Below are 18,946 nucleotides of genomic sequence, written 5' to 3'. Positions count from 1 at the left end.
GTCCTAGAACCCAGGTTCTTTTTGTTTTTCTTTTTTTGTTAATCCTCACTGAATGGTTAAAGTTGGTGGTGCGCCCTAACCGGTTTGGCTCAGTGGATAGAGCGTCGGCCTGCAGACCGAAGGGTCCCAGGTTCGATTTCAGTCAAGGGCATGTACCTTGGTTGCGGGTACATACCCAGTAGGGGGTGTGCAAGAGGCAGCTGATAGATGTTTCTCTCTCATCGATGTTTCTAACTCTCTATCCCTCTCCTTTCCTCTCTGTAAAAAAAATCAATAAAATATATATTTAAAAAAATTTTTTAAAAAGTTGGTGGTGCATGGGCAGGCTAAATAGCAATCTCAAGTCCTTGCAATAAATTCAAGAAAAATTGAATTTATTTAAAGAAAAGGGGATGGGGCTATCCAAAGGGAAGGGCTACACAGCACTGGTTGATGATGTCAGCAAAAATATACGAAGGGCAGTGAAACAAGTAAGATGCATAGAAAAAGTAACAGGAGAGCCTAGGTGGGGCTGTTCTGGGTCACTGAAAAGTCAGAGAAAAGGGGGCCTTGGAGACAGGTTCAGGGAGTGAGCCTGGGACAAGCTGTGCTCGCCATTGCTCCCCTGGTTGCAAGTCTCACGGTCCCTTAGAGCAGCAGCTCTCAACCTGTGGGTCGTGACCCCTTTGGGGGTCGAACCACCCTTTCACAGGGGTCGCCTAAGACCATCAGAAAACATATAATTACATATTGTTTTTGTGATTAATCACTAGGCTTTAATTATGTTCAATTTGTAACAATGAAAATACATCCTGCATATCAGATATTTACATTACGATTCATAACAGTAGCAAAATTAGTTATGAAGTAGCAACGAAAATAATTTTATGGTTGGGGGTCACCACAACATGAGGAACTGTATTAAAGGGCCTCAGCATTAGGAAGGTTGAGAACCACTGCCTTAGCGGGAAGTAGGGGCAAGGGAAAGGCCCTGGCATGCTCCGGGGAGGAGAGTTCTCAATGGGATGGGTCCTTCATCCTCCTGTACTTCTATCTTGCAGGTGGGAATCTTAGGGGAGCTCTCAGGAGAGGGTCTCAATAGAATGTCCATCAGCTTTCCAGGGGAGCTTTTTCAGGGCCATGATCTCCACTGACTGGTCAGCGCCAGGGCAGGGGGTCATCAGTCACTGCAGCTGGTCCTGAAGCAGCCACTTGTCACTTGTCTGGTTTTGCTGCTTTTCTGGGCCTGGAGCTGAAATACAACTGATGTTATCTTTTTTTTTTTTTAAATACATTTTATTGATTTTTCACAGAGAGGAAGGGAGAGAGACAGAGAGTCAGAAACATCGATGAGAGAGAAACATCGACCAGCCGCCTCCTGCACATCCCCCACCGGGGATGTGCCCGCAACCCAGGCACATGCCCCTGACCGGAATCAAACCTGGGACCCTTCAGTCCGCAGGCCGACGCTCCATCCACCGAGCCAAACCGGTTTAGGCACAACTGATGTTATCTTTAGGGAGGAAAAGGTCAGGGTCCAAACAGCATGACCAGTGAGGGAGACCAGTGTGCACTTGGTACAGGTGCTAGGGAGGGAGGTTGCCCTGGGGACAAGGTTCTGTGTTCCCAGTTTTGCCCCTTGCAGGCATCTGGGGCTTTGTGCTGTGGCGAGTTTCTGTACCTGGTCCATCATCCTTGTTCTGCTCATGTCTGTGAAACACACCCTATTTTTTCCATTGATTTTTAGAGAGTGGAAGGGCGCGGAAGGAGGAGGGGAGAGAGAAAGGGACATCCATGTGAGAGACACATCTACTGGCTGCCTCCCGCGTGCCCCGAGACTGGCGGGACCAACCTGCCACGCAGGTATGGGAATCGAACCACTGAGTATACCGGCCAGCGCTGGAACCCAGATTCTTACGTGTGTTCCCACTGCTCCTAGGTCCCCTTTCTGTAATTCCCATGCCAAACAATAAGGAAACAGAATGGGCCATTACCTTAGCTCCTCAGTGCCCCGCCCACCCACCCAGGGATGGAGGCGGCCCCTCGGGACCGCCCTCCTACCTGACCTGCGCGCGGCCGCCCTTGACTGCCCCGCGGCGCCCTCCGCGACTCCTCCCCACGCGGGTCCGCGCGGCGCCTGCGCACTGCGACGCGACGGCAGCGCCGCTCCGGCCGCGCCTGCGCTGCGTGCAGTCGGTGCCGGGCGGGACCACCGGCGGCGTCACACCCGGAAGCCGGGGGCCGGAAGTGGGGCTGCACAGGCTGTCCCCAGGGGTGGCGAAGCGGAGGCCCAGGAGGAGGGGAAAAGAGGTGGAGGGTCCTGGCCGCCACTCTGAGTCCGATACCGATCCTCTTAGGTCCCGGAGACGCGGAGCAAGGGAAGGGTGTCTCCCCCTCCTCCCCTCAGCCTGAGCCATGGCCGAGGCGGGGCCCGGGCTGAGTGAGACCGTCACTGAGACAACGGTTACCGTGACAACCGAGCCCGTGAGAAAGGCGGGGGGCGGTGCTGTTTAGGGGTCTGGGAGGTACCGGGAGGGCGGGGATAGGGCTCTGGAGAGTTGCTGGAGGGCCTGGGCCGGCGCATAAGGGAGGAGTGGGGTTGGGAGAATCGCCCGGACTTGGGGTATTGGTAGTGGCAGGGATGGTGCAGGTGGGTCAAGTGACATGTTTGGATGTAGGGGTGCTGCTGGGGTGGCGGTGGTGTAAGGAAGAGCGGGGGCTGAGGAGCGCGGGAGGTGCGGGGAAAGAAGGCCAAGTCAGAAAGCATGGTTGGAGGCCAGCTGCGGGGAACTCGGAAGCATGCATACCAATAAGTATTTGTCGAAGGGGTGCATGTAAAAGGAAGCAGGGAGAAGGAGGGAACAACAGAAAAGGAAATGAAGATAATATTTTGAAAAATCAGAGGAGATGTAAATAGAGAAAAAGGTAGCATTTTTGCAAAAACATGTTAGGTTGTTTTCAAAGGGAGAAGGTTGTATTGGGCTAATAACACTTGGATTAAGGGAGTTTAGAATAATGGTTACCAGAGATTCCAGGATGCTAGGGAATAGGTGACTAAGAGGTAAGGAGGGCTGGGCTCTGAAAAAAGAGATCATAGATGAGGCTTTGAGACGGAGAAACTAAATACCACCAAGGATAAGTTGGGGGAGAAAATGGAGAAACAGTGAGGGTTCTGTTTTCCTTTGAGGATTTTCTGGGACCTTCTCTGGGTTAGGAATCGTGACTTCCTTGTGTGCTCGTGGTTACCAAGAGCAGGAAGTACTACTTCATGGTCCCCGAAGGAGTCAGAGGCCTGTTCTGGTTCGTCTCCCACCACTCAGCTCTTCCGGTGCTGTCTGATACTCAGGAGGCCCCGGGAGGGAGTGGATGGTCCACAGGAGGGGACTACACGCTATGCCCATCTCTGTCAACCTAGGAGAACCGGAGCCTGACCATCAAACTGCGGAAACGGAAGCCAGAGAAAAAGGTGGAATGGACGAGTGACACTGTGGACAACGAACACATGGGGCGCCGCTCATCAAAATGTGAGTGATTGCCGGCCCACGGTAACCCTGGAGTTCTCACTCCCATCCGCGTGCTTCGACCTCCTCACATCCACTGGCCGGCCTGAAGCCCCCAGGTGCCCCCAGTCCTGTTGTTGCCTCGGTGGCTCTCTGGCATCAGGGAGAGGAGGTTAAAATGAGAGGTGCGGAGGGCTCCAATTGGGATGGGATGTCCCAAGGCTTGAAGGCAAGGGGTATCAGAGATAGAGAAGTGGAGCTTTGGACTCCTGGCTCTCTCAGAAGATGATGGGTTGAGTGTCTGAGTGCCAGGGGGTGACCCTGGGGAAACTGGATCCTGGAAGATAGAAGGAGTCAATAGTGGAAGTAGGAATTCTTACTGAGACCCACTGGGAATGGACTGGCTCTGCATCTTGCCCTTCCCCCTTTTTAACCGGGCTCCTCCTTCCAAACCCAGGCTGCTGTATTTATGAGAAACCTCGGGCCTTTGGTGAGAGCTCTACGGAGAGTGATGAGGAGGAAGAGGAAGGCTGTGGTCACACACACTGTGTACGGGGCCACCGCAAAGGACGGCGCCGTGGAACCCCCGGACCGAGCCCCACCACCCCGTCCCAGCCCCCTGACCCGTCCCAGCCCCCTCCAGGGCCAATGCAGCACTAAATTCCTCTCTCCCTCACCACTTCTGTGTCTGTCTGGCCCTGACTATATTCATGTTGCTACTTGGGGACTAAACCCATGGTTTGATCATTCTCCAGTCCCCACCCACCTCTCTGTCTGAAGGAGGGAAGGAGAGGAGGGTGGACAGAGATCCTGGAATTCGGATTTGCTGCTATTCTAGAGCCCAGGCTTCTGGGTTGAAGTACCCATCCTCTTCCCGCCAGGGATCTAGGCATCTTGGTCCTAGTCTCTTCCCTTTGCTCCCACTGCCACATCACCTGCCCTGGGACCCAGCTCTCGGCTCCCTGCACTCTGCTTGAGTCCCAAATGCTTAGATTGGATTTCCAACAGCCCAGCTTTCACTGCCAGGGTCCCGGTCAGGTTCCAGGCAGTCCTGCCCCAGCCGCGCTTGCTCGTCCTGGCTTAGAGCTCTTCCGCAAATGTATTTGTATTTATATAGTCCGAGCGCCTAGTCCTTGCTGCGGTGTGAGGGGTTGTGGAGAGCTCCCAGCCCTTCTGCTCCACTCCTGCCCACTCTCTCATGCACTCAGGAGGAGTTGGGGGAGAGAAAGGTCTTTGTCATTCTCACCTTTAATGGAAAATGAAAAAAGAAGTCATGTCCTCTTTCCTCACCCTTCACCTGTGACCTAGGGTTTCTGACAAAGCTGGCTTTGGGAGTGGTCACTTAGGGCCAACTGTCTTTTCAGTTTGGTCTTCCAGCTTCAGAGACAGGTCCAACATCGTCACAGGGAGAGGAAGGAAAAGAGCAGAGATGAGGGTGTGTCCCCTGCACTCCACTCTCACCCCTTCCTGCCTGGCTCTGATGTCTGCCAGTCCAGGCGTCCAGCTCCCTTGGCCCTCCTTGGGATCTGAATGTCATTGCCCATGCCTCTGGCCACGCACACTTGCAGAGATAATCAGATCCACACCACCACAGAGATCTCATTTATTGACACAGGTGCACAAAATAAATAACCCAACATCATAAAATGTGTTAAATATGGGCCCTTTTATACATGTGGGGGGAGGTGTGAGGCTACACACAAGGAGGCCATAGGTGTCTGGGCCATCCCCAGGTTGAGGAAAGGAGAGGTAGCACTGTCGGTTTCTTTCTTTCTTTTTTAAATTTGTTTTATTGATTTCAGCGAGGGAGAGAGACTGAAACATCAATGATGAGAGAGAACCATTGATCAGCTGCCTCCTACACATCCCCTACTGGGGAACAAGTCCGCAACCTGGGCATGTGTCCTTAGCTGGAATCGAACCTGGGACCCTTCAGTCCACAGGCCGATGCTCTATCCACAGAGCCAAACTGGCGCTAGGGCCTTACTGTTGGCTTCTTACTGGAACAGTACAGGGGGTAGTTCAGAGAAGGTTCTTCGTGGGAAAAGACTGAACGTGGGAAGCAGTCACCATGAAGTAGGACCCCCTCCCCCCATAAAAAGAACCACCAACCTTGACATTAAGCTTCCTAGAGAACCCTAAGGCCAGAGCCCAGCCTCTTGCTTCTAGGAGGAGGTCTTGCTTCCCTGGAGAGGCCTGAGAATGGACGGGCAGGAAAGCCTGGGGGGGGCTGGTCTTGTGTTGAGACCAGCAGAGGCGGAAGTGGAGGGGAAATATTGTTAGAGCCTGGAGCAGTGTAGATGGGGGAGGGGCTGGAGGGGAGAAGCTCCTGAGAAGAGGAGTGCAATGGATGGGGCGTTGGGACTGATGTGGAAACGAGTTCAGTTGAGTCTCACTGTGTGGGAGAAAAGATCCCATGTGGGTGGGCAGGTTGCTCATCGGAACTCGCTGCGGGCGGGTGTGGACAGGTCCCTGCAGGAGGGCCTCCGAGCCCCAGAGCAGGCGGGGCCCGAAGGAGGAAGGAGGCGCGCACGGCTCAGCCCTCCGCCGGCACGATGCGCAGCGGGGCGCGAGGGTCACGCGTGCAGAGCAGTGGGAAGACCCGCTGCCCCAGGGGGCCGGGGGCCTGGAAGGCGAACAGCAGGTCCAGCGAGCGGCCGTCGTAGAAGGCCACGCGGCCCCGCTCCCAGTCCAAGTCCACGCGGATCCGCCGCGGCGGGGGCCCGGCGCCGCCCAGTGGGGTGGGCTCGGGTGCCGTGAGTGCCCACAGGCGGCCACCGCGGCCCTCGACGGCCCACACCGAGCCCACAGGGCACAGCCCTACGCGGCCCTTGCGTTGCACCGACTCCCCAGCTGCACCGAAGGCGTAGTGACTCTCCACGTCGTCGTCCTCCCCAGGAGGGGCTCCGCCCGAGGCAGGGTCCGCGGTCTCCACCTCCCAGCAGTGGCGGCCCGCCCCGAAGCCCTGCTCGCCCAGCACCGCGGGGAGCTGATCGAAGCGTGCTGGGCTGTCAGGGGGCTCGGGTGTCCCTGGAGGGGCCAGCCGGACGCTGCGGCGGTCAGCGGAGATGAGCAGGCGGCGGTGGGCAGTGCTAGGGTCCAGGGTCAGGTCGGCTGTGGAGCACAAGACAGGAGGGGCGCCGAGAGAGAGGGTTGCTGGGTCAGGGGCACGGGACCCAGCGTTCCCAGCGGGGGCCACCTAGAGGCCCAGGCAGCTGCAAGGTGGCTGTGGGACTCAGGAGGGTAGGTCTGGGCAGGACCCAGCCTGCACACTGATGCCCTTTCTGTAGGACTGGACTTGGGAAGGAGAGAGGCTGGCCTGACAGGAGGAATGAGGCCTGACACCTCCATCTGCAGTATCTGGGGTGGGGCTGGGAGCTGGGCCAGCAGGATGGGGAAGGTGGATCTAGAGACAGAGTGATACCAGATACCGGAACCCCAGTGTCAGAGGGGAGGGGCGGGAGGAATCCTAGGTATCTGGAGAAACCAGCCCACTCACCCACAGGAATAGGTGGAGTGGACAGGCCTCTTAGAGGGAGCGTGGGGCAGAGTTGGGCAGTTTGGTGATAGCCAAAGGGGCCAGAGAAATAGTTATTGGCCTTGAGTGTATGGGGGGCGTTGAGAAAAGATTTCTGGATTCGGGGTACAAGAAGCAATCTGGGGTGGGCAGGGTGGTGGGTGACCAGGAGGGTGGAGGCAGGAACTCCCAGTGGCTGCAGAGGCGCCTAGCGTCCTGGGCAGAAGTGCAGGAGAGGAGGGAGCGGAAACGGGTTTCTGAAAGGCCACTGACCTTCAGGGGTCTGTTGTGTGAGTGTTTGAAAAGGTAAGAGGGAAGAATGGCTGAAACAGGAGCACTTGAGGGTAGGCATTGTTATGGGTTGAATCTGTTTCCTCCCCCAATACCTCAGAATGTGACCTTATTTGGGAATAGAGTCTTTACAGCGGTAATCAAGTTAAATGAGGTCAGTAGGGTGGAGCCTAGTCCAATATGAGCGGTGTCCTTATAAAAAGGGGAAGTTCGGGCCTAGAGACAAATGGGTGCAGAGGGAACACGGGGAGAACGGCCCCAAAGGCGAGGAGAGTCAGGACCGACTCAGCCCTCAGCAGGCCCCCACGCCAGGACTGTGAGAATAAGCTGCTGGTGCTGAGGCCCCTGCGTGAGGCTGTGTCACAGCGCCCCTAGGACACAGACACAGTCCAAAGGGCTTGGTGGTTTCTGAGAGACAGGAGCAGACCTGGAACAGCCTCTCCCACCCTTACCCGCCAGCCTGTGCAGCATGTTCCTGACAACCGGGTAGTCCTCGGGGAGCTCGTCCTCAGAGTGAGATGACTGGGGTGTGGGGGCATCAAGTCTGGACAAATGAGGGAGAAAGGTCAGGAAACCAGTAGCCACCCTTTGCCCTCCGTTGCCCCCTCTCCTACCACATGGCATCTCTGGTGCAGGGAGGGGTAGGGCACCCAGAAACCCTGTCTGAGTGGGTACAGAGGTGGGGCCCAGTGATGGGTGATGGGTGGGCAGGTGGGGGTGGAAAGGAAGGAACAGTCAACGTGGGACTCACCTTCTCCATGTCTCCCGCATGTCCTGGGGGCAGAGGAAAACGTGGATGTGAGCTCTGAGCTTTACACGGTGCGGAGCCCTCACCGCCTCCCCCTCAGGTGAGCAGGTCAGAGGTGTGAGGCCCCATCTCTCAGCACATCTCCCCTTTACCCCTGTGCTCCCGATTCCCGGTCTCCTCTCGCAACCCCCTTCACCGCACTCCATTCTCCTACCACCACCAGGCACTGTCCTGCCCCGTCCCCCAGGCCTCAGTGCCCAGCCGCATCCACGCCCTTTGCTTGCCCCGGGAGTCCTGGCCTTTCCTTGCTGCCCACAGCCCCGTCCTCTGCCTCGGAGCCTGTCCTTCCCGCCCTCCCTGAGGGTGTAACCCTTTACATCAATCACACAGACCAAACATACTCAGAGCCCTTGGGTAAAGGGTTCGCATTTTAAAGCTTTATAATAAAGCTGCTTCACTTCTTGCCATAAAAGCCCAGTGGCGTTTATTGGGCCCTTTGCTTTGTGGTCTCTGCATTCTGGCCAGGGAGGCGGCCGGACTTGTGTCCAGCAAGCTCAACAGGACCCGGGGAGCCGCACAGAGGCCGATACCGCCCCCCGCACGCCGGGCTCCTCCGCCCCTCCCAGTCCGGAGCACCCCTGGAGCGGCGAGCGCGGTGCAGAGGGAGAGAGGAGGCTGGGCCTCACTGCGCCAGTTACCCTAAACCGGGAGGTTCTGGTCCACGTAGACCTCAAAGAGGGGGAGCAAGGCCGGAGACGGCTTAGCTGCTGGGGAGAAGCGGGTCGGGAATCCCCAAACCGGGGGTCTCGCAAGGGGCTGGGGCTGATTGCCGACCCAGGAGGGGCGCGACCGCGGGTGGGTGACCAGGCGGGGAAGTAGAGGCTGAGGCCCCACGGCAGTTCTTCCAGATCCGGCCGCCCTGCCCGGGGCCTGGGAGGAGCCGCGGCAATAACAACAACCACCACCCACCCGGCTCGGCCCGGCCGGCGGCGGGGCTTTCGGATCTGCACCCTCTCCGCCCTCCCTCGGGCTCCCCACCCTCCGGCCCAGGTCCCCCCTCGCCTCCCCAGGCAGCCCCTCGCTCCGCCCGCTCCCCTAGCACTCGGGCCGCGCCCCGCCCCGCCCTGCCTTTCTGCCCTTCTCCCAGCTCCATCCTTTGCCTCTACGCCGCCGAGGCTCGGGCGCTGGAGGCACCGGCCCCCGCCCGGGCGCCCGAGGAGCTCCCTCCGCCGACCGCAGCGGCCGCGTCCCGCCTCACCTCTCCCGGAGCGTCCAGGCTGCCCATGGTGGGGATGCGGCCGCCGCGGCGCCTCCGGGCGCGGGCCCCCGGCTCGGCCAGCCGCTCGCGCAGCCCGCGGCTGATGCGCACCTCCACGGCCAGGCGCACGTGGGACCGCAGGCTGCGGCGCGGGCAGGGCTGGCCGCAGCTGGGGCAGGCGGGGGCCGCCTCGGGGCCGGGGGCCCCCCAGCGGCGGGCCAGGCACGCGCGGCAGAAGCTGTGCTCGCAGGCCAGCAGTACCGGGTCCTCGAAAGGGCCCCCGCACAGCGGACACGTCGCCAGCTGCGCCAGGCGCTCCACCAGCCCGGGGCCTGGAGCGGACGACTCCATGGGAAGCCGGGTCTGCGCGCCGTCCCCGCCGCCCTGCTGCCGCCGCTGCCCTCTCCTGGGATGGCCTCTCCGTCCCAGGCTGCCGCCTCGCCTCCACGGCAGGTTTTATAGGGAGGGAGGAGGCCCGCGGCAGGTAAACAGCGGCCTTGCGCAACTCCTCTTCTGGTTCTCCCGCGTCCCCGCGGAGCTGGGGAGGAGGGCGCGCGGAAAGGACACCTGGGTCCTCCGGCCAGAGAGGGTCACCAGGGGCGCGCTGGGGGCAAGGTGGCCGATTATGGGGAGGGGTAGTCCCCTCCACCCCCCGCCCCGCCCAAATCTCACCTTCCCCTCGGCCCGTGGTGTGCGGTGGGCAGGGTGCCCACATCGCCGGGGTGTGAGTCATTCCAGGTGGCGGGCACACCTACTCCCGGGGGCGGGGCCGGAAGCGGGGACCCGGGCCGTGTGGCTTTGGCAGGCCTCTGAGTGTTGGCGTGTGGCTGTCATTCCCGGCGCCGCTCTCTCTCCAGCTTCCTGCCCCACCTCTTACGGGCTTAAGGACACTGCAGCTCTGGGGCACGGGGTGGGGAGCAGGCTCCCACACTTCTGCCTCTCGGAGTCAGGACAGGGCCCTCTCAGCTCTGCTTCTGGCGGGTTCCCAGGTCCTCTCGCCTTTCTTCCTGTGTCTCTAGTTCTGTTTTTCCCTGTGTGTGATTTTATTTCTACTTTTCTTCTCTCCTCTTTGAGATGTGTCCAAGGGTTGTCTCTGTCAAACCTCTTGGTAAACTGAGGCCCGAGAGCGGCATTGCCCAGGTCACAGGAGCGGGGCCATGCCCAGGTCCTCTTCTCATTTGTGTCCTTTCTGTGACATTTTTCATTTCAGATTCCTAGAACTCCCTCTGCTCCTGATTTATCCTGATCTTTCCTTGTGCCCTCTTCCTCCCCTCCATCTCTGTCTCCTCCTCCCCCTCCCCTCCCCCTCTCTGCCCTTCTCTGCTCCTCTTTTTCCCAGCTCCTCCACCTGTCTCCAGCTAGGCCCTTCTGCCTGGATGCCCTCCAGGGTTGTGAATAAGTAAACACTCAGATGCCTGCAACTGTGGTCACACACACTGTGTACAAACATGCATGTGCATCCACCAATGTCCAAATGCCCCCAAGTGCAGACTCACAGACAACACCTTCACATACGCAGACCTCACGGAGACACACACCAGGCATTACTCAGGGACAGACAGGCTGCTGGGGGGGGGGAGGGGGCTGTCATTAGCGTTACTGTCTATGAGAACAGCGCAGTGTCTACAGAGCCGCAGCCCTCCCCCCGGCAGCCCTCCAGGCACCCTTCTCTCCCACCTACACCTCAGGTAGGCATTCAGATAGACACCCAACAAACACACTAACACAAATAAACACAGCACACTCATCTGAACATACCTCCAGCGCAGTGCTCAGCGACCCAAGGGAAAGACTACAGATATGATCGGATCTATTCTGTGAGAGATGGACTTCTCTGTTCTGTCAGGTAGAATAATGGTCCCCGAAGATGTCCACATCCTAATTCCCGGATGTGTGAGTGTGTGAGCTTACATGGGTGGCTCGGGGAATTAAGTTTGCAGATGGAGCCAATGTGGTTCAGAGGTTGAGCGTCGACCCAGGAGATCACGGTTCAATTCTGGGTCAGGGCACATGCCTGGGTTATGGGCTCAGTCCGATGGATGATTCTCTCTCATCATTGATGTTTCTATCTCCTCTCCCTACCTCTCTGAAATCAAGAAAAATATTTTTTAAAAAGTTTGTAGATGAAATTAAGGTTGCTAATTAGTTGAGTTTCAATAGGGAGCTCGTTCCAGATCAACCCAGTGGGTCTAATACAATCAAAGATCCACTTCCAGTTGTTTGCCCTTCCAAGGGGCTGGGTTTCTCTGAATTTCTCTGCCTCTCGGGCTCCTTGTCCATCCTCTTGCTCTTTTTCTTTCCATGGCTTTGTTTTCTCGGCCCCACACCCAGCCCAAGGCCTCTTAGACATCAGGCTCCTGCTGGATGGGGACCTGCCTCTGGGTCCCGTGTGTTCCCTTTGAGCAGCCTGTCTGTCCCTGAATCATCCCGTGTTCGTCCCTGTGATGGTCAGTGTGTGAGAGACTATCTGGGCGTCTCTGTGAGGTTCGCATTCTGTGGATGTACTGTCTCTAAGTCTGTGCACTTTGGGGCATGTAGACATTCAGCCAGATTAGCCCAACAGCCCTCCTGCCTAGAGGGGGGACCACGTCATAGCCATGCCATCTCCGCATGTGACCCTGTAGCCGCATGGGACCTGAGACCAGCCACTGCAGCGAGGCCTGGGGGCTCCCGAAGGCACCACCACAGGTCGGAGGCAGGGCCAGGCCTGAACATTTGGCTCTTTCCCTTGCAGGTGACTTCTTCTCTCCTCTTACTCCTGTCCCCAATCAGCCTCCTGTCCCCGTCATCTTCCTGTCCCCCGTCAGCCTCCTGTCCCCGACAGCCTCCTGTCCCCGTCATCCTCCTGTCCCCGTCAGCCTCCTGTCCCCCGTCAGCCTCCTGACCCCGTCATCCTCCTGTCCCCGTCATCCTCCTGTCCCCGTCAGCCTCCTGTCCCCGTCATCCTCCTGTCCCCGTCAGCCTCCTGTCCCCGTCAGCCTCCTGTCCCGCGTCTGCCTCCTGTCCCGCGTCTGCCTCCTGTCCCGCGTCTGCCTCCTGTCCCCGTCAGCCTCCTGTCCCGCGTCTGCCTCCTGTCCCGCGTCTGCCTCCTGTCCCCGTCAGCCTCCTGTCCCCGTCAGCCTCCTGTCCCCGTCTGCCTCCTGTCCCCCGTCATCCTCCTGTCCCCGTCATCCTCCTGTCCCCGTCAGCCTCCTGTCCCCGTCAGCCTCCTGTCCCGTGTCTGCCTCCTGTCCCCGTCAGCCTCCTGTCCCCGTCAGCCTCCTGTCCCGTGTCTGCCTCCTGTCCCCGTCAGCCTCCTGTCCCGTGTCTGCCTCCTGTCCCCGTCATCCTCCTGTCCCCCGTCAGCCTCCTGTCCCCGTCAGCCTCCTGTCCCCGCAGCCTCCTGTCCCCGTCAGCCTCCTGTCCCCGCAGCCTCCTGTCCCCGTCAGCCTCCTGTCCCGTGTCTGCCTCCTGTCCCCGTCATCCTCCTGTCCCCCGTCAGCCTCCTGTCCCCGTCAGCCTCCTGTCCCGTGTCTGCCTCCTGTCCCCGTCAGCCTCCTGTCCCCGCAGCCTCCTGTCCCGTGTCTGCCTCCTGTCCCCGTCATCCTCCTGTCCCCCGTCAGCCTCCTGTCCCCGTCAGCCTCCTGTCCCCGTCAGCCTCCTGTCCCGTGTCTGCCTCCTGTCCCCGTCATCCTCCTGTCCCCCGTCAGCCTCCTGTCCCCGTCAGCCTCCTGTCCCCGTCAGCCTCCTGTCCCCGCAGCCTCCTGTCCCCGTCAGCCTCCTGTCCCGTGTCTGCCTCCTGTCCCCGTCAGCCTCCTGTCCCCGCAGCCTCCTGTCCCCGTCAGCCTCCTTTCCCCGTCAGCCTCCTGTCCCCGCAGCCTCCTGTCCCCGTCAGCCTCCTGTCCCCGTCAGCCTCCTGTCCCGTGTCTGCCTCCTGTCCCCGTCATCCTCCTGTCCCCCGTCAGCCTCCTGTCCCCGTCAGCCTCCTGTCCCCGTCAGCCTCCTGTCCCCGCAGCCTCCTGTCCCCGTCAGCCTCCTGTCCCGTGTCTGCCTCCTGTCCCCGTCAGCCTCCTGTCCCCGCAGCCTCCTGTCCCCGTCAGCCTCCTGTCCCCGTCAGCCTCCTGTCCCCGCAGCCTCCTGTCCCCGTCAGCCTCCTGTCCCCGTCAGCCTCCTGTCCCGTGTCTGCCTCCTGTCCCCGTCATCCTCCTGTCCCCCGTCAGCCTCCTGTCCCCGTCAGCCTCCTGTCCCCGTCAGCCTCCTGTCCCCGCAGCCTCCTGTCCCCGTCAGCCTCCTGTCCCCGCAGCCTCCTGTCCCCGTCAGCCTCCTGTCCCCGCAGCCTCCTGTCCCCGTCAGCCTCCTGTCCCCGCAGCCTCCTGTCCCCGCAGCCTCCTGTCCCCGTCATCCTCCTGTCCCCGTCAGCCTCCTGTCCCCGTCAGCCTCCTGTCCCCGTCAGCCTCCGGTCCCCCGGTAGCCCTCACCGTAGAGGCCTGGGAGCTGCGGCTCCTGTCGGGAAAGTTGTCCGATGCTCTTCCTCCCCCTGCACCAGGGCACCGATTCGCCTTTCCCCGCCCCTGGTTTTCTATTTAGAAGCTGCTTGTCCGCCGTCAGCCTGTCGCCATTCGGTAGAGTGTGTGGAAGGCCAGCTCAGACCACCTCGGACAGTGCCGCCCGGGCAGAGGGGCCTGTCCCCCGGCCTCGGCCACCCCCGCTGGGCGCCGGACCGGGCAGCGGCTGCGCTTGCTTGGCCGTCGCGTCGGCGTCCCCGCCGCGTGGCCTCAGGCCCGACCTCCCCGGCGTCACGGGAGCCGGCGCTGCCGCACCCGCCACACTCCGGCGGGCAGCTCCGCGGACGCCGCGCCAGCTGGAGGCCGCCGGGAAGGTCGGGGGAGGCCCAGGGCGGCGTGGCCGTGGCGCTCCCAGCGGCGACGGGCGGAGCCACCCGCCAGCCTCTCCCGCTCCCGGCGGGTTTGCGGTGTAAACGCCGCACTCTTCCTTGGGGGGCGGGGGGGCTGTTCCATTCGGCGCCCTCGTGTTCCTGCTGCCGGAGCTGGAGGACACCCCCTCCCTGTGCAGGACGTCAGGGCTCCGAGAGGGCCGCGCGTGGTGCACAGGGTGGCGCGGAATCCCACCTTCCCGACCGCCCTCCTGGGGCGCCCGGCCGTCCTCCCCGCCCCCTCCCCCCCCCCCCCCCCCGCGCCCTCACGGCGCCAGGCAGCCCCCACCAGTCGCTCAGCACCTATTTCCCTGCCTCGCCTGGGAGTCGGGTTCCGCGGGGGGAAGCAGCCACGCGCCCGCCCCTCCCGGCCACTGAGGTTCAGGGGGAAAGGCGGACACAGCGGAGGGCAGTGACAGGTGCGGAGGCGCTGGGAGAGGTGTGCGCGCCGCACCCGCAGTGGCTGTTAGGAAAGCTTCTCTGAGGTGCTGCCTTAAAAATGCCACCTTTTAAAACTGTTTTTAGAGAAAGAAACGGGAGAGGGAGAGGGAGAGGGAGGGAGGGAGGGGGAGAGGGGGAGAGAGAAACATCAATGTGAGAGCAAAACACCCTGCACGCCCCTGCGGGGAATGGAGCCACAACCTGGGCTCCAGGAACCCACCCTGCCACCTCTCAGCGCCCGGATGACCCTCAACCAGCCGCGCCGGCCCTGGCAGGGCAGGGCAGGTGTGACTTCTGAGTTGGGCCCCGACTGGTAAGAGGGAGCCAGCAGGGACAGGAGCTGGGGACAGTATGGGGGCGAAGACCCGACGGGGGAAGGTCTTGCTGAAGTTCGAGGGTGAGAGTGGCTGGGTGTGAGCCTGGAGGAGGAGCTCTGTCCTCAGAGCCTGGAACGCACGGGGGGGGGGGGGGGGGCTGCAGCGCATTTCTGTATTAGGCACTCACTCTCTCCTCAGGCCCTTCCCTCCGCTTGCTTCCCTGACTCCTGTCCTCCGCACATTCACTTCCAGGATGACACCCATTTCCAGGCGGCACTCCGGGGAGGGACGAGTCTTCCAAGCAAGGCGCTAGTCACCTGCGCACGAGCCGCTACCTCCTCTTCTGTCTCTCAGGCCGCAGGACTGTGGGTCTGTAGAGTATTAGAGTTGAAAGGGACGTTAATGACAGGCACGCTAATCCTTACATTTTGGATAACAGAGTTGAGGCCGAGGGGTGACCAGCTCCTGCAGGTAGCTCGTATGTTAAGTGGAGGAGTCTTTACCCCTCGGGGATACAGGAGCAGGTTGGTTCTTGTCTCTTAAACACTTGTTTCAGCGTAAAAAGGTATTAAGTGACCACTTCCTATATGCCCAGAATCAGGGCCAGCTCCTCAAGGAACAGAGGGGGCAAAATGAGGTCCATGCCCAGCAGCACTGGGGTGTGTTGGTGCGTGGACAGCCCTGCCCTCCGGCCACTTAGACTGTGAGCAGGAGCGGCCCTGAGCGCAGCGCAGCCTGTGCTGTGGAGGGGCCTGCAGGGCGCCGGGGGCTGTCCGGTGCAGGAAGCAGAAGCCACTCCAGGTGTTTTAAGCAACAAGAGAACCAGACCATGAGAAAGTCACTCAGAGGCCCGGAGAATTCAGAGTCAGATGGTCCTGACCGGGCTCTTGGCCACAGTCAGAAACGCCGCCACAGGCCTCCTGTGGTGGGAGCCTGTCTGCTGTTAGAGGAAAGGCCCACCTCATTCTCCCTTCACGTCTCACAGCACATCTCATTCGCAGAACTAACTCCTCTCCACAGCCTCGCTGCAGATGCTTCTGAGAATAGATGGGTTTTGTTTTGTTTTGTTTTACTTTCCAGCCTCTCCAAGAGGAGGAAAGTCAATCCATGTAAAATACAGATCCCAGTTACATTTGAATTTCAGGTCAACAACAAATTTTTTTAGCATAAGTATCTCCCCCAAATTGTATGAAACATACTTATACTAAAAACTTAACTCATTCTTTTTTTTTAAAATACATTCTATTGATTTTTTTACAGAGAGGAAGGGAGAGAGACAGAGAGTTAGAAACATCGATGAGAGAGAAACATCGATCAGCTGCCTCCTGCACATCTCCCACTGGGGATATGCCCTCAACCCAGGCACATGCCCTTGACCGGAATCGAACCCGGGACCCCCCAGTCCGCAGGCCGACGCTCTATCCACCGAGCCAAACCTGTTTCGGCAACTCATTCTTTATTTTAAATTTAAATTTACATAGGTGTCCTGTGTTTCATTGTTAAATCTGGCAGCCCTACAGAAACCCAGCACGGAGACTCATTAGGAGCAGGTGGCTGGTTAGCTTAGCTCAGGGACCCGAGAGATGAGCCAGGGCGGAGGGAAGCACGTTCCAGGCAGAGGGAACAGCTCTGCAAAGACTGAAGCAAGAGCGGTTTGGGCTCATTTAAACAAAGCTGGGACGTGGCGAGTGCAGGTGAAAGTGGTACGAGGTAGGTGAAGGCTGAGGCAGAGACCAGATCCTGCAAGATCTTGAGTTCTGAGTAGTGGGATGAGACATGTGCAAAATGGGAAGGACCCAGAGCCACTACCCCGGGCTGTGCAGGACAGTCGCCCCGAAGAGAGAACATGATCCCAGTGATGGAGGTGGAGGTCATGATGGCTGAGCGGGGCGGGGCAGGGCAGGGTATTTGGGGGAGGGAACTGACAGGTGCTGGCGTGGCCATGAGGAGGACAGGGAGGGCAGTCAAGGGTGAATCTCTAGTTCTAGTTCCTGGAGTGGACGACTGGCTGACAGTGCTATTACCCAAAGGGGCAGAGCTCTCACCGAGCTCTGGGTATTGACTTGGGGTCACAGAGAGGGTAGGGCAGTGACCAGGCGCCGGGGCAGCTGGACGCAGGGCGCAGCGACCTCCCTCTGGTGTGCCGCACCTGCTGCTCTTCTCGCCTCCCTCAGCTTTTTCTCCGCCATCAGCTTCACTTCCTGATTCTCCTTTTCTTTCTTTCTTTCTCTCTTTCTTTCTTTCTCTCTTTCTCTCTTTCTCTTTCTCTCTTTCTCTCTTTCTCTCTCTCTCTCTCTCTCTCTCTCTCTCTCTCTCTCTCTCTCTCTCTCTCTCTCTTTCTCTCTTTCTCTCTTTCTCTCTTTCTCTCTTTCTCTCTTTCTCTCTTTCTCTCTTTCTCTCTTTCTCTCTTTCTTTCTTTCTTTCTTTCTTTCTTTCTTTCTTTCTTCCTTTTCTTTTTTTTTGCCCTGTAGTTATTCCAATTCCTGGACAGAATCAGAGGCTGGAACGGGAGGGTTGCCGCGGTTCTGGGTGCAGTTGCCCAGGGGCCCTGGGAAGCCATGTGCCATCTCTGCCCCCGGCCCAGGGCGGGGCGGCTGGGGAGGGAGAAGAACTTAGAAGCGTGGTGGCGGAGGGCACCCTGCTCTTGGGAGGGACTCCACTGTCGGGACACCATCTACTGAGCAAGGGAGCCGGGCCGGGCTACACCCCACATGGAAACTGGGCTTCCAGTTCTTGTTGATTTTGTGACTGTAAAGCAGGGGCCCTCAAACTACGGCCCGCGGGCCACATGCAAATACAAATATTGTGTTTGTTCCCGTTTTGTTTTTTTTTTACTTCCAAATAAGATAGGTGCAGTGTGCATAGGAATTTGTTCATAGTTTTTTTTAAAACTATAGTCCGGCCCTCCAACAGTCTGAGGGACAGTGAACTGGCCCCCTGTTTAAAAAGTTTGGGGACCCCTGCTGTAAAGTGTTTATTTACTCAACAAATGCTGTGGAGCACCTAGGCTGTGCCAGGTACCGTGCTGGGAACTGAGACCCCAGCAGACAGGACCGGCCTGCACTGGAATGTTACTCGAATGAGAAAGCAGGTCACTAACCACAGTGAAGCGTAGGCCCCACAGAGCAGCATGAACCCAGGGAGACAGTGGCACTGGATGGGTCAGTGGGTAGTGCTCGAGCAGGGATTGAAGGTGAGAGTCACCGACCTGGGCAGCCGTTCCTGGAGGGCGGGCAAGGCCGGGCAGAAGCTGCTGCTGCTGTGTGAGATGAGCACACCAGCACCAGGCCCAGCGGCTGCAGCCCCAGGGCAGCGAGGGGCTCACTGCACAGGACCTGGAGGCCACTGTCCACTGTTGGGGTGGGGTGGGGGTAGGGGTGGGAGTGGGGGTAGGGGTGGGAGTGGGGGTAGGGGTGGGAGTGGGGGTAGGGGTGGTGTGGGGTGGGGATAGGGGTGGGGATAGGGGTGGGGATAGGGGTGGGGGTAGGGGTGGGAGTGGGGGGAGGAGGGGGGGGGGAGCGGGCCTGAGCCTGCGGGGTGGAGGGCTGCACTGGAAAGTGAGGTGTGAGGGGAGAACCCAGGCTTTGGCCCGAGACCCGGGGGCGGTGGGCGGTGGGCGGAGGGGCCGGCGGGACCCGGCGGGAGGCTGGGACCGCGATGCGAGCCGGGACTGCGCAGCCTGTGCGGGTCTCAGGGCGCAATTGCGGACCAAGGAGAAGACTAGGTCACCTTCACCCCGGTTTACAGTCGGCAGCGCTGCTTCCTTTTAAGTCCCAGTAACGGCCCAGGAGAGCGGGTGGCACCTTGACGGCTGCGGGACGCAGCGCAGGGGGGCGGGCTGAGTCGGGAAACCGAGTCCGAAGCTTGAAAGGGAGGGGGAGGCAGCGAGGGGCCTGGAAGAGCTGGGGGCAGGGGGGGGGGTGGACAGGAGCGCGGTGCCTCCCCCGACCGGCTCCCCAGCTCCCCTCCGAGGCGGCCCCGCC

At 59.7% G+C, this 18,946-nt stretch overlaps 2 protein-coding genes and 1 long non-coding RNA gene across 4 annotated transcripts; 1 reads left to right on the top strand and 2 right to left on the bottom strand.

Annotated features, from left to right (window-relative positions):
• Nucleotides 1-357: 357 nt before the first annotated feature.
• On the bottom strand, nt 358-1,967 carry LOC132237567 (uncharacterized). Its single transcript, XR_009453553.1, has 2 exons — nt 1,661-1,967; nt 358-1,231 (listed from the first exon to the last, which is right to left on the bottom strand). It is a non-coding gene; the product is annotated as an uncharacterized LOC132237567 (long non-coding RNA).
• Nucleotides 1,968-2,185: 218 nt separating this feature from the next.
• PPP1R11 (protein phosphatase 1 regulatory inhibitor subunit 11) lies at nt 2,186-4,158 on the top strand. 2 transcript variants are annotated; one of them, XM_059702226.1, is made up of 3 exons: nt 2,186-2,463; nt 3,395-3,503; nt 3,937-4,158. In XM_059702226.1, exons 1-3 carry the CDS (start codon nt 2,395-2,397, stop codon nt 4,137-4,139), a joined length of 381 nt encoding a protein of 126 aa, XP_059558209.1. In that variant the 5' UTR covers nt 2,186-2,394; the 3' UTR covers nt 4,140-4,158. The 2 variants fall into 2 exon arrangements, with proteins under 2 accessions (XP_059558209.1, XP_059558210.1); XM_059702227.1 differs by lacking the exon at nt 2,186-2,463 and adding an exon at nt 2,548-2,629.
• Nucleotides 4,159-5,262: 1,104 nt separating this feature from the next.
• RNF39 (ring finger protein 39) lies at nt 5,263-9,747 on the bottom strand. Its single transcript, XM_059702230.1, has 4 exons — nt 9,294-9,747; nt 8,039-8,061; nt 7,740-7,831; nt 5,263-6,593 (listed from the first exon to the last, which is right to left on the bottom strand). The coding sequence occupies exons 1-4, from the start codon at nt 9,642-9,644 to the stop codon at nt 6,016-6,018; spliced, it is 1,044 nt and encodes a 347-aa protein (XP_059558213.1). The 5' UTR covers nt 9,645-9,747; the 3' UTR covers nt 5,263-6,015.
• Between the last annotated feature and the right edge of the window lie 9,199 nt (nt 9,748-18,946).

This window comes from Myotis daubentonii, chromosome 6 (assembly GCF_963259705.1).
Source record: "Myotis daubentonii chromosome 6, mMyoDau2.1, whole genome shotgun sequence".
In the NCBI taxonomy this organism is placed as follows: Eukaryota; Metazoa; Chordata; class Mammalia; order Chiroptera; family Vespertilionidae; genus Myotis; species Myotis daubentonii.
This window is presented reverse-complemented; position numbering and strand designations above follow the sequence as displayed.